Here is a 17,250-nt window from a genome sequence, read left to right as displayed (position 1 = left end):
ACCAAACACTTTAATGTTACATTAAGGTGGTGTGCATCACATCAAGAGCGCATCAAAGAGGCGTTTGGTTCGCTTGATGTTACATCAAAGTGTAATGCTATATCATCATAATCTTAGATTCATGTGATCACATTACTTTAATGTGACATTAAGGTGTTTGGTTCATTAAATTACATTCCAATCATAATCCATGAATGTAGCATTCGTATAATTGACATTAAGGTGTTTGGTTCATTAAATTACATTTCAATCATAATCCAAGAATGTAGCATTCATATAATTGATAAATAAACATTCTTAAAAATAATTAAATTTATTATAATAACAAATTGATTGAAAATAGCAAAACTCCAAAAAAAATGCCAAAATTAACCTTGATCCAAAAAATACCACATGGAAGACCCAAAATGACCAAATTACCCCTAAAATCTAAAAAAATACTTGAAATCTAGAAAATGATCAAAATACCCATGTAACCTCTAAAATTACCAAAAATACCCTAAATCTTATGAAAATGACCAAAATACCCCCTGGGAAACCTCGAAATGACCAAAATCGTCCAAAAATATCTAAAATGACAAAAATACCCCTGAAATCACTAGAACAGTAAAAACCCCCCTAAAATCATAGTCTGCCATTACTTCCACCCACCATCTTTATCACCTTCAAATAAGTTTTTCTCAATTCTTACGCTGGTGTTTTCTTGTTGCAGATCTAGGTTCATAGTTTCCTTTTTGTCAAGTTTTTTCTTTTATTTTTTTCTCCCTCCTCCTTTCTTCCCAAGATTTCACTCTCTCACAGTCTATAAATTTTCTTATATTCATATTTCAACCCGGAATGCACATTTCGTTCGAAAATACCAAAATTTCACCTGGAATGCCAAATTTAGCCAGCACTAGCCGAAATTTAGGACGATGCAAAACAAGGGGGTCACTTGCACTGGACTACCCTCCGAAACAAAAAATTTCGACCATTCCAACCGAAATGGAATGGAATTCAAAACATTGGGTTTGACAAAGGAGGGAGAGAAATCTTGTTGGGTATAAACAATATACTATAAAACAGAATATGTGTTCTTATCAATATATATATATATATATATGTATGTATGTATGTATGTATGTATGTACATACGTACGTACATATGTGTTGTTCTGGTGTAAAACTTATTGACAAAAGAAAACATAATGGAAAATTTGTTTTTGATTAGTGTTTTACATTGTCTTTTAAGATAGATTTAATCCCTCAAATAGTGATTTAAGTCATGGTATATAAACCCACAAAATGTTTATAACCTTTCCAATGTGGGATCATGGTTTTTTTTTACTACCATCACTCGTGTTCAAGTATCCACTTCTTTTGGATTTAATTTATTATTCACTCATTAATGATTTTGAGCAAGAGATAACATGACGTTATTTTTCTCACGATGGAACATGGCTTAGTTTTAGACCCACCTCAAAAGGTCGTGTTGTTCTCACTTTAATTTGACTCAAAGTTAGCCAACCACCCACTTCTTAAAACCCAATTTTCTCAAAACTCTTCCTCACCATTTCTAATCCTATTTCACCTGCTCATTACGATATTTCAATTCACTACCTAGGAGAAAAAACAACAATAACAACCAATGTACCATAATATTGATAGAAGTTCCAAACTCAACTCTTGCAACAATCTTAAGTCTAATCTCTGACATTTTTTGAGTTCCAATTAACTCAACTGTAAAGTTTCTAATAAATATATATATATATATATATATATTTTTTTTTTTTGAGAATCCAGACCGAAAACAATATGGGACTTAAGTCTCTGATAGTTGAATAAAAGATCTGGAATTCAACTCTCACATATACCAAAAACTGATTGATGTCTTAGTTTGATGATAATAAAGTATCATCAGAAGTGGATGTCATAGATTAAAACTCTCTCTCTCTCAAAAAAAAAAAAAAAAAAAAAAAAAAAAAAAAAAAAAAAAAAAAAACCCTCTAACATTTCAAAGAGTGGCATGTGTATTGGCTGCTTAAAAAGCCCAACTATATTACTTTAACAAAGTATGATATTAAAAACCCCCCAATTTAGCAAAATGGTACAAGAGAATTAAAATGTCATGCATTTTTTAATTTCACAAAATTTAAAGGGAGAAATAAAAGTGGACAAATTAAAAGGGGAAAAAGGAAAATTAGACTTTCCGTACATTCTATAACGAATAAAAAAAAAAAAAAGTGTGAAGTAAGCAAGATGTCTACAATTTTGAGTGTTCTTACTTTTGGACATTGCATCATAGAATATTTTTATAAATATAAGGACAATTAACATGAAACTGTTTTTTAATTATAAGCGAACTACTGCATACCCTCTGTGCAATGATCACTTCACAAGTATAAATGTTTATGAAGTGTGAGGGGTAAAGACCAAGGTTCAAGTTTCCAAGAAGGAACTTCACACACATATACACTTAGATTAAGTTAGAGTAAAATTTCTATCTTATATTAAATATATATATATATATATATATATAAGCAGTGTGATTTGAAATCATAATGTTTGCAATGCATGACTCCATACATAGTGGCAGGGACGGAGCCAAAACTTAGAGTTAGGGGGGTGGCTTTGCTGTCGGTTGTGTGCTATTACTTCAGCCTTCAACTTTGTTGCTACTTAGTTGCTTAGCTGCTTGTTTAAAATTTTTTAAGGGTCAGATTGTTTGTTTTAAGTAAAATTAGTTGATTAGACTTAATTTTTTTTAGTTTTACTATTGATAATTTTTTTTGTTGTACTAATTTTTTTGGGCTTGCATATTTCTTTTTTAGATTTTACACTTATAAATATTTTTTAATAGTCTTTAAAATGTGAAATATGTTAGAACTATAAACTTTTTTACAAATTGCTGATAATGTAAGTGGTGAGTCTAAATGTGAACCAATAAGAAATTGCTACTTTAACCATTTGTAAAAATGTTATAGAAAAATTTGTGACTATAACAATACTCTGAAAAGAATCAATGATATTTTTAAAGGAGCAAAAGTGTAATTTTTTAAAACAAAATTGCTAAAATTAGAACCCATATATATAATAATAATAATAATATATGGGCATTGCCAAACCCCCCACAACCCCCCCCCCCCCCCCCCCACCCCCACAAAAAAAAGTCCAACCATGGCTCCATCCATGCATAGTGGGTTTTTCTTTGCCAAGAGAAGAAGACACTAGCGACCGAGAACGTGTTTGTACACTTTGTTAATACCAAACAAAAAAATATATATATTTGTAGCATATCCCTAGCTGAATGTGCGTGACACAAACCCTGTCTTGGAACTCTTGAAGTAAAAGAAACATTTCACTTCATTTGACCGTCTGAAAGGCATCCAACATTCCACATTAGCTAGCATCAAATCCTATGAATTCTGTCTTATTACTTTGGCTCCTTTCCTTTTGTTATTAGAATATTATTACCAAGGGCAAGACCATGTACATTGGGGGGACCTACAACTACAAGGTCCCAGTACACGAGAGATATTATTTACCTTATCCATGACAAGGGCTAATCAATACATTATCAATGGAGCAATGGGTATTTAACTATTAAGTTGTACCTGAATGAATGAGTATTGATTAGAGTCTGACCATCGAGTGCAGAAATCCCAGAAAGAAAAAAAAAAAAAAAAATCATAATAATAATAATAATAAAAACTATAAAACTCACACCCACTAGCTTAATGGAGCATGCAAATTAGCACACACGAACCTTTCAAGGGACTGGAAAACAAAAATTGTTTAGCGCACATGTATATCAATTTCAGCCAAGCAAGCTATCTAGCTCAAATTGCTCATCAACACCAAATTGAACACAAGCCATATAGCTCAAGCCAGATTAGCATGGATAAAAGTAAAACATGGATATACAAAATATATAAAACATGGATATACAAAATATATATATATATATACTGAACACAAAATTGAGGCATAAACATTTCTGCACTCTAAATAATTACTTCACAAAGAAGTATTCACAAAATAATCATAAAACAATTACATTAGCACCTTCATACTGATAAGAAGTTATGAATTGTAAATTATGTTAAGAGGCTTCAGAACAAATTCGCAACTACTGCAAGCTCACCTCTTTAGCTGATTACCTATCATAGTCATACTCAATTCCTAATTAAGATAATTCCTCATTTGAAAGGTTACCTTTAAATCATTCGTAAGAGTTCTTGGACAATTTCAGACATTGATGGCCTGAATTCCGGCTCTTGCTGCAAAAGGATGGATATTAAGTGACTTATAGCTCTAGGCAAACAAAAAAGTTTTCAATTCACAGCTAAATTGAAATGCAAAATATATATTACAAACTCAAGGTAAGTTAGAAATATCTATGATGAAAATGTTAGATTTCTTACCGGTTCCTGAAAAAAAAAAAGATGAAAAAATGTTAGATTTAACTAGACATGGCAAATGGACGGGTTGGGTCAAGTTCGGGTCGGGTTTGAGAGTCAAAACAGGTCTTTTTTAAATGGGTGAATCAGGTTGCCGGTCGGGTTGACCCGTATTTTTCAAACTTTTTTTTTTTTTATTTACAAAAACAAATCAAGGCAACCTTTTTAGAGAAAATGAATAAAATCAATTAAGGAAATGAATTGCACTTAATGCCACTTGTTAATATCCTTCCAATTCTGACAGTTTTGAGCATGACTAAAATTCTTTATAGTTACGAATTCATGATGGAAAAAAGTCTTCAATGTTAATAACTCACCGCCAAAATGCATGTAATTACTAATTTACAACTTCAAAAAGAGATAGATCTTAAGGAGCACTACAAAGTATATATTTTAAGTTTACAACACTAATAATATCATTCCCACAAATGAAAGAAAAAAAATAAAAAAAATAAAAATAAAAATAAAAACTACATGTCATGGACCATGTCAAGTTATTAGCCTCCTTAAGTGCACATGTTCTATGGTGAGCGTCTGTGCGTGTTGTGTGTTAGCTGGTTAGTGGTTTGTAGACTACAACTACAACAGCACACAGTTTTGTTTTGTCACATTTTTTTTTAGTTTTGTCAAATTCTCAAAAAAACAAATAAACATAAGTTTTGTCTTAGTCTTAACTCAATAACTCATAAAGTAGTGTAAAGTGTTATTGTGTTAGTAGTGTTAGTGTACTAGTGTGAAGTGTCTAGTCAAATCAAGTGAGGATTGGCAGAATTGCTTCTTCTTTTTTTTTTTTTTTAATAAATAGTTGTCTGTAAACATGTGATCTATTGGCTCCAGCCTGACATGCTTTGTGCTTTATGCACCTATCAACACGTTTTTGCTTCAGGTCTAAAAAATCAGGTTCGGGTCAGGTATTTTTTGGGTCAGATCAGTAAATTCTGACCCATATTGCCATGTCTAGATTTAACTTGTGCGCCTATAGGGAATTGCATTTTTCTTGTCAAGGAAAAAAAAAAAAATCTGTTTCTCCTATACATAAACAATTATGGAAAATTTGAAGGCCAGGAGAAAGTACAGATAGCACCGCAAAGAGTTCATACAGAACTTTAAGAAATCCAGAAACACCCAGGTATACTAAGTGTGCAGAAATAGCCCTCACCTGTACACATGAGGAAATAATATCAGCAAAACGTGATAACGATTTCATAGGATATGCTCCTTTTAGTGACGGATCAACCATCCTTGCTAATGCATCAATATCATGTAGCTGAGGAACTGCCCATCTAACCAGAAATTGCTCCCCTCGAGGCCGTGACCTGGACACTTTTTTCAGTGAGAACTGGGAAGAAATTTTTAGCTGAAACTCAATTAATTCACATAACTGACGGACGAGTTATGTTGGGTTGGTTTTAGATGGTAAAAGATAAGTGCAGAACACATGCATTCTCTTATTGGGCTGCTAACCTGTCAAATGACTTCCGTCCAGTGAGAAGTTCTAACATTACAACTCCAAAGCTATAGACATCACTTTGGTAAGTATAACTTCCCGAATCAAATTCCGGGGCAGCATAACCGTAAGCAGTGAGAAGTCGTCCAGACAACTGACAGTAAATACACCATCATCAACTACACATTCTATAATTATAACAAGTCACAGATTCACAATTCCAGCTTAATTTTCTGCAAGCCTTACCGAATAAAGGTTTCATATGTTTTTGCACAAAATCCATGCACTTTTCAGCTAACAAACAAAAACTAATAATAACAAATTGGTCAGTTTCTACATATTCTAACCTTTTTCACAATATTGACACATCTACTACTCAGAATCAGGACAATATCTACTTATTCATTCATTATGGGACATCATATCATAAAAAAGATATCACTATTAGTTTTTTTTTTTTCACATATTAAAAAGATATAGATACACTCTTGACAAATTGGTTGAAGGCTATCTCCCCTCTCCACTAAAACTGATATAGTTCAGATTCAAAACTCATGCAAAAACAGGAAAAGAGGAAGAAACAGCACTCAGCAGCCACACTCTGCAGAACACAAACTCTTGGTGAACCATGTTAGATCTGTGTCCCTTTCTATTTTCTGCTTGTTATATTTTTTTTCCTAGGTGTGAACGAATAACAAAGATCTACTGAGATAAGCATTATATTGAAATTCCTACCACTCTGGAGCCTTAAATTAATTGGCTTAACATCTTTAAAGAAGCTCCAAACATTCAAAGGCAAGGAACATCAACTTGTTCCTGTCCTAAAGCCCAGATATTGGTAACCCCAATCACCCCCCCTCCCCACCCCAAAGGAAATGATTTCTTTTCTCCAGTTTCATCTCCCAAAAGATCCAACATCTAGCAATTTCAATTTTCTTCAGCATCTTTGCCACAAAGTTTTACACTTTTGAAATTTTTCTAAAATTGGTCAATAGCATTCCATCTATTTTCTAATCAACAGAGCTATAAAGCATAAAGTTGGAATCACATGGTTTCAATAACAGTTACAAACATCAGTCAGTAACATTAATTTGTAGCACTCTATATGAACAGAAATTAAAACATCATACACACATAATTACCTGACTCACTGAACTAGAAGATAATAGAGGAGCCAAACCACAGTCTGAGACACATAATTCAAGCTTGTCATCTAGGAGAAGATTGGCAGACTTGAAATTTCGGTGAACAATGGGTGGTTGACAGATCTCATGCAAATACCTATACCGCAAAAAAGAGGAAAAATCAGTTTCTAATTGACCAAGCATGGATGAAAGAAGATTTCCTCAGAAAAATGTGAAACCTACAAGTTGTAATCTCCTCGGTCAGAAATAAAAGAAATGACAAAAAAACTTGTTTCTGAGCTCCTAGCCCAACGTGAGCATTCAATATAAGGAACTAACAATGTTCATATCTCAAGTTCGTTTTCCTTATGTTATTTGTGAATTAGTTGTTCAACTTACTCCAGGACTCTTGCAGCTTCGAGCGCCAATTGGATGCGTGTTTTCCATGAAAATTTCTTTTGAATCTCATCATCATGCAGTGCATCATGAAGTGTCCCATTTCTGCAATACTCATATACGAGTAGCCGCTGGCCATGCTCAGCACAGTAACCCACAAGCTCCACAATATTAGCATGGCGAAGTTTAGAGATACTAGAAACTAGTTCAAAAAAATCCTCATCACTCTGCTGCCCGGAAACTTTAGTGTCCAGTTTTTTGATTGCCAGTAGCTATAAAAGAATTCAGAAATGGAGGATTAACGATTAGGATCTCAAATAAAGATGTGTGACTAGATAATAGAACCAATGAGAGGAAGAGAGAGGGCCAGGGGTTCAGGGATAGGTTATCTCAAGCATACAAGATATACTACATAACTGAAAACTTGGGGACATAGTGGTAAGTTTTTTTTTTTTTTTGGGTGGGGGGGTTGTTTGGAAGAAGAGAGAGCCTTGCAGGTTTTTGCTTTCACACTTAGAGGTGAGATAGCTAGAGAACTCAAAAATAATTTTACTTATGAGGATGAAGAAGAATCTACCACATTACATGAAACTTGGGGAAATAGTGATGGTTGGGAGGATGGATAAAGGGGCTACCTAACGGATATTTATTTTCACACTTGGGAGGTAAATGCAATTCAAACTTCAAAACTAATTTTCCTAAAAAGGATACAGAAGATGAAGAGGAGGGAGGGGAGACAACAAATACAAACATACATGAGAATCTAACAGCCACACCTGGCAAATTAGTTCTTATTAAGTTAAAATAATCTTACCTTTCCATCAGGCATCTCACCCCTATAAACACTACCAAGCATGCCTTCCCCAATAAAATTTTCATGAGAAAAGCTATTTGTATACTGCTGAAGCAATGCAACAGTGAAAGCTTTTGCAGAACTTGCATTCGGACTCTTAGAAGGATGTCTACTCGAAGTTACTTTGAAAGGTACCATCGGTTCCACAGAGACCTTCTCAGAAGTAAAAAATGGAGGAGGTGGTGGTGGCAAGAACTCCATATCCATGCTGCTCATGTCTGAATCATGATCCTTCTTGGGCAGTGAAACTGTAGGTGTGTTTTTCACATCTACCTCCTGTTCATTCTGAAGCTTTGGAAATACACCTCTTCTTCCATTGTTTTCAACATAACTATCACTTGGTTTCGCAACTCTCCCTCTTGGCATTGCTAAAAATACTCAAAAAGAAAATTTTCATTTAGAACAGAATGCAAGAGATAAGGAAATTCTAACCAAGTTTAAAAAAAAAGAATGGACAATAAAAGACATACCTTTCTCCATTGGATAATTTTGCTGAGGCACTGATTCAGTGCATTTAGGCTTTTCTCTAGAGGCCTTATAGGTACCAATATCATGCCTCTTAGTATTCTCTTTCTCTTGCCTTCCTTTCTTGCATCTAAACACACAAAGACACAGCACCAATGAAAAAAGTATTGAAGCCCCTATAATAGAAATCCAAGTCAACCTCTTGGTAGTGAACACTTTCCCAGCTCTAGTAGACTTTGATATTTCTGGGACAGAAGGTCCAATTGCTGGTTTCCCAGGGGCTTTTCCAGCATATGGTGCAGCAGCAAGAGGAGGAGCTGCAATCGTATTCGTAGGTGATGGAATAACTGTAGTATTGAATGGATTTCCATCTTTTCTGCAAGATAGAAGCTATGGTTACTGAAAGAAGCAAGGAAGTTTAAATTAAGTAGCATAATGTATGCTGATAAGATGGACCCCGGGCATGCAAATTTAAGTTTAAGACATACAATTGGACTTTAATACAGAAAATGGGGATATCAAGTAATTATTATACTACAATAGTAATACACTATTTCCTCAGAAAATTCCAATCAAAACAAAAGAAAAAAATAGTCATCCAGGTTTTGGAATTACGTATCAGTTTATGTGATTACTCATGCTCTCTTCTATGATCTTAAATAGTATAGTAGGCATTTATGGCAGCATTACTAAGCACTAGTTAGGAAAAACATTACCACTCCAGACTAGCTTAATATCCAAAAAGAAATGGAAAAAAATTAAAGAAAGAAAGAAGTATCATGTTCTGCATCAAATCAAATAGATACCGTGAGAGAAGCACTAGCATTACTAGTTCCAGGATTTGGCATACACAACAGAACCAAATCCATGTTAAAAGGCAAATCCAAGCCTTACAACTGGTTCCAGGATTTGGCATACATGACAGATCTAAATCCATGTTAAAAGGCAAAAACAAGCCTTACAATGTGGCACATGTGTATATAAGGCAGGAAAAAACATGCACACACACACCCCACCTGAAATTCGGAATACTCAGTAATTTTGCAGGTATAGGTCCAGAGAATAGATTGTTCTCTACGTTCCTGCATAGCAAGTAAGAATTTGTGAGTTGCTGTAGGCAGCACAGAGTTCCTACTAGAACCTCTGAATCAAAATCAAATTCTGGAATACGAATTTTGCAAAGAAAATGTTATGAAATGTAAAAATAAAAATCAAAGTGGATGAAAAAAGGGTACAGATCCTGCAGGAGAAGATCCTGTAAAACATCAAGGGTCCCAGTGAGTTGATTGTTCTGCAAGTGCCTGCATAGAAATCATAAGGTTAATGAATTATCATGTATAGTAAACATACAAAAAGAAATCTTATTGAGATAATTACTCACAATGTGGTAAGAGATGACAAATTTCCCAATGAGGGAGGCAATTGACCACTTAAATTGTTTCCCGATAGATCTCTGCACCATAATATATGATCACAACCATGAACATAGAACCAAAATACAAAGGAAAAGCTATCTGAACCGAAAGAAAATGGCAACAAGTCCATCAAACCAGTAACAGTTAGAATGTTATTATTTAGCAACCTCAGGAGGAGAAAACATCCCTTGAATAAACAAAAGAAAATGTCTAGCTCCAAACCAGTTTGGAGTTATCTTACTTCAACCCATTATGTGGCAATTAAAGAGACCATCCATGTGTATTTTTAGAAACATGGCTTTTTTAATGAGTCATATGACCTGTTTAAATAATACACATGAATAGACCATCCATATGTAGTTTTAGAAACATGACTTTTTTAATAAGTCATATGACCTTTTTAAATAATACACATAAATAGTCTTATAAATCGCCACGTAATACCAGTTTGGAGCTAAACTTTGTCCATAAAGAAATAGATCAAAATGAAAACAATAAAATACAACATTAATATGAGCAAACTTTAACTTACAAGTTCGTCAATTGGCTGGATGAGGACAAAGCATCGGGGATGATTCCAGTGAGCTTGTTAGCTGAAAGAGAACTAAACAAGGAAAATAAAATACAAGACTGCCATAAATTTAGGATATACTAGAAGCATATTAGTGGGAAAAAATAATTTGCTAAACCAGCTTTCACATGGATACAAAAAATAAATGAGTGTGAAACATACAGGTTCCTGATGGTGGAGGGAAAATACGATGGAATAGTCCCACCAATATGGTTGTTGCTTAGATCTCTGCCCCATGATGTAGCACAAAGCTTAATAAGATTACAGACAGATATTTAAGAAGTTAAACAAAAGCAAGCAGCAATGTAATTTGATGCTTCTGCCTCAATATGCTCTCGCATGTAATGAATTTATGTGTAGATCATTCAATTAGTAAATCAAGTATTTTATTGCTTAAGCCTTGAGAATCACAAAGTCCAATAACAGCCTAATTTGGCCATCAGCATTGACAGAACAAGTGAAACTATAGCTCACTTTTCAACAAATAAGTTCCCTTAGAGTATTGGAATGTGAGGTGGGGGGGGGGGGGGGGGGGGGGTTGTTATTTACTTAACATTTTGACAATGACAGAACAAGTAAATATGATATTAGAGCTTTGAGACAATGTTAACCAAATTGAATTAAAATAATTTCACCATTACTCACTGAAAATGATATGAAACTAACCTTATGTTACATGTATACATACATGTTATCGAAAATTACAGAATAAGTTAGACACATACATTGCCAAGATCGCTCCAAAGTCTCCCAAACTATCACCCAACTTTCCTCCCAAATTTGTGCCACTAAGCCTTCTGTAGACCAAGACAGGTTAGAAGATCAACTAAGGAATAAAACTCTATTATTGACAAGAGCTCGAAAGTGAGAGAATCAACATACAATTCTGTTATGTTTGAGAAGACACATTCAACACCTTGCCACTTATCCCCACAAGGGTCTCCTCCAACAAGAAGCCAACCAAGAAGTGGAGGGTACTCAAGAGCAACATATAAACTATTGATTGCCACAACTGGAAAATAAACAGACACAGAGAAACGATTAAAACACAGCTCCATAATTTTAACCCTCATGTTCTGGGCCAACAAGATACAACCAACCATATTAAAACTTCCTATATCATACAAGTCTTAAAATTATATTGAGAAAAGGCAAGCAAATACAAAATTTAATACTAGCAAGTCTAACTCTAAGTTCAGTCATCAGAGAGAATCAAGCAAATGTTAATCAAAGAAGCAACTTTCAATCATTTTCCTTTTCACATTCCCGGGAACCAAACGCACTAAAAAAGAACACTGAACAAACATAAATAGAAAAATGTGATTTTTGCTCTTTACCGTCGGTTGGGTCAGTGAGACCAACACAAAATGTGGCAGTGAAAATCAAAATCAACCCAATACAGATCCCAACACATAGACCCCTCTTCATGCAACCCATTGCCTCAGCAGAACCCACTTCAAAAATCCCAGCTTTCTTTTTCTCTCAAGAACCAACCACCAAATCCCTTATTAAAAAAATAAAAAATAAATAAAAACCAAAGCCAATGATAAATAAACTTTAAAAAAAAAAAAAAAAAAAGTTGAGCCCTTTAGACCTTAGAGCCCATAAAACTGAAAAAAAATATACATTTTAAAAAAATAAAAATAAAAAGAAGCTCTAAGGTCTGAGAAAAACCATGTCTTCTCCAGAAAGATAATTGAACAACGATGAAGAAGATTATAGGCGAGATTTACTTATCAAAAAAAAAAAAAAGATTATAGGCGAGATTAGAAAGACAAAAATGTAAAGAAAATCAAGGATTTTGAAAAGTTTTTGCTAAGAGGGAAAAAAAAATGTATATATATATATATATATAAATATATATTTCAAGTTGGAACAGTGCGAAACTTGTTGGGTTTCGCCGAAAGCTGACTAAAAAAAAGTGAATAGAGTTTAGAGGGAGACAGTGTTTTTTGACGAAAGAAGGTAAGAGGGGAGAAAACTTGTTGGGCTTCGCCGAAAGCTGACTTAAAAAAAAGTGTTTAGAGGGAGACTGTTCAGTGTTTTTTGATGAAAGAAAGTAGAAGGGACTGTTTAAAACTTATTCACACCCTTGGTGCGATGGTCACTCCACAGGTATAAGTGCTTGTGGAGTGTGGGGGGCAAGGGCCGGGGTTCAAGTCTCCAGGAGGGAGCTTCACACACATATACACTTAGATTAGGCTAGAGTAGAATTCTATCTTGTATCAAAAAAAAAAAAAAAAAAAAAAAAACTTATTCAAACTCAAAATCCGTACGGGGAACCTGCGCTACCCCCACACATTCATGTCTTGTTGAAATTGAGATTTTATAACGTCTATTTTATATAAATATCTTTATGACAAAATTTAGTTATAAAATTAGTTATATTTTAAGTTTATAATTTTATTTAATAAAATAAATATTATTTTATAATTTAAAATTTTAACGGTTGTATTGCATGTTTTTTATATTCTTAATGTAATTGTCAAATTTTGTATTAATCAAATATTATTTACTCTATAATCTATAAATTTATATTTTATACATAATTTTAAATTATAAAAATTTGTAATTTAAATAATTTCTTGATAATATAGCTATTGATCTTTAATTTTTTTAAAATTTTGTAAGTATGGAAAATATAAGAACAAGATGTAATCCAATGGTTAATTTGTCAAAATTCACCTCCAATAAAAAAATATTAAGGTTGTAACCTAAAGTTACAACTAATTTTGTAATTAAACTTTATCCATATAAATAATAAATTACATTTTCTAATTTCAACCTATTTTTAACTCGTGGTCTTCAATTTTCTTTTCCATTCCATTCCTTTTTAATATAATTCTCAATTTACAAAAGAAATATGTTCGAGTACCCATATCCATTTCATTGGTGGCATAAATTGTATGATGCTGCCATCAAGGTCACACGTTGGGAGGATGATAATGAAAATGGTAGAGTTGAGCAATATAGAACAAAAGAAATAAATAGAGAAATGTTATATCCATAATATTTTCACAATACTTTTACAAAAAAATCCTAAGCAATAGGTTGGTATTGCTTGTTATGAGTGGATAAAAAAGTAATTTAAGTTGTAAATTCAAATTAGAACCAATAACAGCTTACCGCCTATGATTTGTTGTTACACATCTCAAATAAATATGTTATGTTATCCAAGATTTTACTACCCCTACTATCCGGCTCCTTTAATTTTATGTATGCCTTGTATTGGTGGAGTTCATCAAATAATTGTATTTTGGCTCGCTTGCTTCATATGGTGTTCTTGATATTCCTTTGGATATTCCTCTGCTCCCATGGCTATTTCTTGCGATTCTCTTTGCACTTGTCCTTATATCTACATGAATTTATAGCAAACTAATAAATACCCCAATTCAATCAAAAGCTAAGAAGCAACAAAAGATCTAGGATGATATTGAAATAATGAGAGAGAGAGAGAGAGAGATGCATAGAGCAATGGATGATACCTGCTACCATTGAGTCGAGTTGCCAAGAAGAGCATAGCTACTACGACAACAAAGCTGAGAAGAACAGAGTTGCCAGTATTGCTGAAGAGAACTCATGGCCACAGTATCTCTGTTAATACCTTTCTTAGGAAAAAAATATTAGAAATTATTTTTATGGAATAGATTAAATGAGTTACGAATTTGAATGATTAGAGGTTTTTATTTTTTGTTTTTGAATGAGCATTATTGTTCAATATTTTGTTAATTTGTTGTTGTTTGGCCTAGTCTTGTTGTTGTTTTGGCTATTTTTGCTATTATTTGGGCTAATTTTTATTGTTGTTATTTGGGCTTTTATTTATTTTTATTGTTTAAGGGGACAAGGATTATGTTTGGGGGGCCAATATTATTTTTTTTAAATCCAAATTCTTGGAATTCTTAAGTTATGGTGTTCAATATTTTTTTTAAGGTAGAGAAAACACATTAGTTTTAAAATAATCATGTATATTATTATTCAAGTCAGTGTGTTCATATGAAGATCTTGAGCTCAATGTAAAGTCACCCTTAGGCACAATGGACTTAAAGGACGTGTCTTAAATCCGAAGGTCCCCGGTTTCATCCACCATACTATTGGTCTATGAGATTTCCAATGCGTCCCATGGGTAGGGAGTAGAATAGAGTTGCCAAAGGTTGGGACCTCTAGTTTCTCATATGAATTTTTTTTTTTAAATAAAACCATTCTTATGGTATATTTTAGGCAAAATTATCATTTTGAAACCTACATTTTAGGTCATTTTCAATTTGGTCAATACTTTTTCCCAATAGTGAATATGGTCCCCATATTTTGGGGTCACTTTCAAAATGACTGCTAGGAAAATGTAAGGATCAAATTGACTGCTAGGAAAAAGTATTGATCAAATTGAAAATGACCCAAAATATAGGGACAAAAATGGTAAAAAGTGGACCCCAAAATGGTAGTTTTGTTTTTCCCAAAATTATAATATAAAAGGATAAAATGATTATTTTTTTAATTGATAAGTATATATGCAAAAAAAAATTTGCTTAAATTTGTCCCCTTAGGCTTTAAATTGTATTGAGCTAGCATTGTTTCTAGCATTACTCTTTTATCATCATCCAATGTCTTGAAGTTTCCTATCAGCTGAAAGATATCAATCATAGGTGTCTTTGTTTTGTTAGGGTGCACTACCAAATGGAAAAGAAATAATTGTGAAAAAACTTTCAAAAACATCTACACAAGGAATTGAGGAGTTCAAGAATGAGGTTATGCTCACTGCAAAGCTACAATATGTAAATCTTGTGCAAGTTTTGGGATTTTGCATTGAAATGGATGAAAAAATGCTAATCTATGAGTACATGTTGAACAAAAGCTTGGACTTCTACCTCTTTGGTCTAATATCTTTCCTCTTCCAATTATAGTTACTGATATATGTTAAATGCAATGTTTCACATCTTAGTGCTCTATTAGCCCCAATATAATTGCAAAACTAATTGTTCATTATATAACAAATGATACCTATTGGATTGGAGAAAACGCATTGACATTATTGAAGGGGTAACTCAAGGGCTTTTATATCTTCAAGAGTATTCAAGAATGATAATAATTCACCAAGATTTAAAAGCTAGTAACATTTTATCGGATGAAGAGATGAAGCCCAAGATCTCAGACTTTGGCATGGCTAGAATTTTCAAGAAAGATGAAAAAGAAGCAAACACGAGCCACATTGTTGGAACCTAGTAAGTACTCTGCGTGACATCCCTCGACGGATCCTTGATGACGGAGTCAATTGGCATGGGAATGATTTGATGGGTTAGGAGGATGCGTGATAGATCCTTAATGATGGAATTGATTGGCATGGTCATAATCCAATGGGTCAGGAGAATGCGTGACAGATCCCTGATGACAGAGTCGATCGGCATGGTCACAATTTGATGGGTCAAAAGGATGCGTGACAGATCCCTGATAACGGAGTCGATCGACATGGTCACAATCTTATGGGTCAGGAGGATGCGTGACAGATCCCTAATAACAGAGTCGATCAATATGGTCACGATCTAATGGGTTAGATTTGCTGACGACCTCTTGATACATGACGACTGTCAGGGCAGAGTGTGCCACATGGTGTCAGGGAAGGCACTTAACAACGCTTTTGGTGATCAAAAACTCTTTTGGTGAGCTCATGATGCTCTTGGTAACCGAAGACTCTAGGGTGTTAAAAACTTTCTAGATGGTGAAAATATTCCCTATTCTGTGGTCGTCATGCAAATGGATGAGTGCGGAATATGAAGGTTTTCGTTGTAATCGTAGAGTGTCAGGGGTTCATTTATTTGCCCCCTATTCCATGAACATTTAGTGTAACTTGATCAAATGACCACCACTTACGCATACCAATGATTGGCTTTTTTTTTAGTCATCTTAGCGACTTAATTGGAGGATCATTACTTAAGTTGATTGTCTTCAAAGGATTGCTACTTGACTCAATTGTCTTTGGAGGGTTACTTGGATTGTTTGTCACCTTATTTACTTGATTCGATGATTTCTGCTTGAGTCAATCATCTTTGGAGGATCACTTGGTTTGTTTGTAACCTTGATGACTTGGTTCAACAATCTCTATTTGAGTCGATCATATTTGGAGGATCTCTTGGATCATTCGTCACCTTAGTTACTTGGTTGGATGATCTCTACTCGAGTCGACCATCTTTAGAGGATCATTTGGATCGTTTGTCACCTTGGTGACATGGTTAAATGATCTCTACTTGAGTCGATCATCTTTAGAGGATCTCTTGGATCATTCATCACCTTGGTGACTTGGTTAGATGATATCTACAATTGTGATCATCTTGGGAGGATCACTTCGATCGTTTGTCACTTTGGTGACTTGGTTAGACGATCCCTGGGATCATTCGTCACTTTGGTGACTTGATTAGACGATCTCTACTTGAGTCAATCATCTTTAGAGGAGCTCTTGGATCGTTCATCACCTTGGTGACTTGGTTTATTTGTCACCCTGTAGGTAGGAAGACTCAAATCTTTCACCAAGGCACTTGTGGGTGGCTTGGT

At 34.0% G+C, this 17,250-nt stretch overlaps 1 protein-coding gene across 1 annotated transcript; it reads right to left on the bottom strand.

Annotated features, from left to right (window-relative positions):
• Positions 1-3,959: 3,959 nt before the first annotated feature.
• Positions 3,960-12,756, bottom strand: LOC126715564 (protein STRUBBELIG-RECEPTOR FAMILY 3-like). Its single transcript, XM_050416222.1, has 16 exons — positions 12,385-12,756; positions 12,048-12,214; positions 11,593-11,722; positions 11,436-11,507; positions 10,873-10,938; positions 10,672-10,743; positions 10,106-10,177; positions 9,960-10,025; positions 9,741-9,806; positions 8,730-9,100; positions 8,221-8,627; positions 7,410-7,678; positions 7,029-7,167; positions 5,904-6,040; positions 5,599-5,755; positions 3,960-4,259 (listed from the first exon to the last, which is right to left on the bottom strand). Exons 2-16 carry the CDS (start codon positions 12,145-12,147, stop codon positions 4,197-4,199), a joined length of 2,187 nt encoding a protein of 728 aa, XP_050272179.1. The 5' UTR covers positions 12,148-12,214; positions 12,385-12,756; the 3' UTR covers positions 3,960-4,196.
• Between the last annotated feature and the right edge of the window lie 4,494 nt (positions 12,757-17,250).

The sequence above is a fragment of the Quercus robur genome, chromosome 2 (genome assembly GCF_932294415.1).
Source record: "Quercus robur chromosome 2, dhQueRobu3.1, whole genome shotgun sequence".
Taxonomy (NCBI): domain Eukaryota; kingdom Viridiplantae; phylum Streptophyta; class Magnoliopsida; order Fagales; family Fagaceae; genus Quercus; species Quercus robur.
The sequence above is the reverse complement of the archived record's forward strand: the minus strand, read 5'-3'. Positions and strand labels throughout refer to the sequence as shown.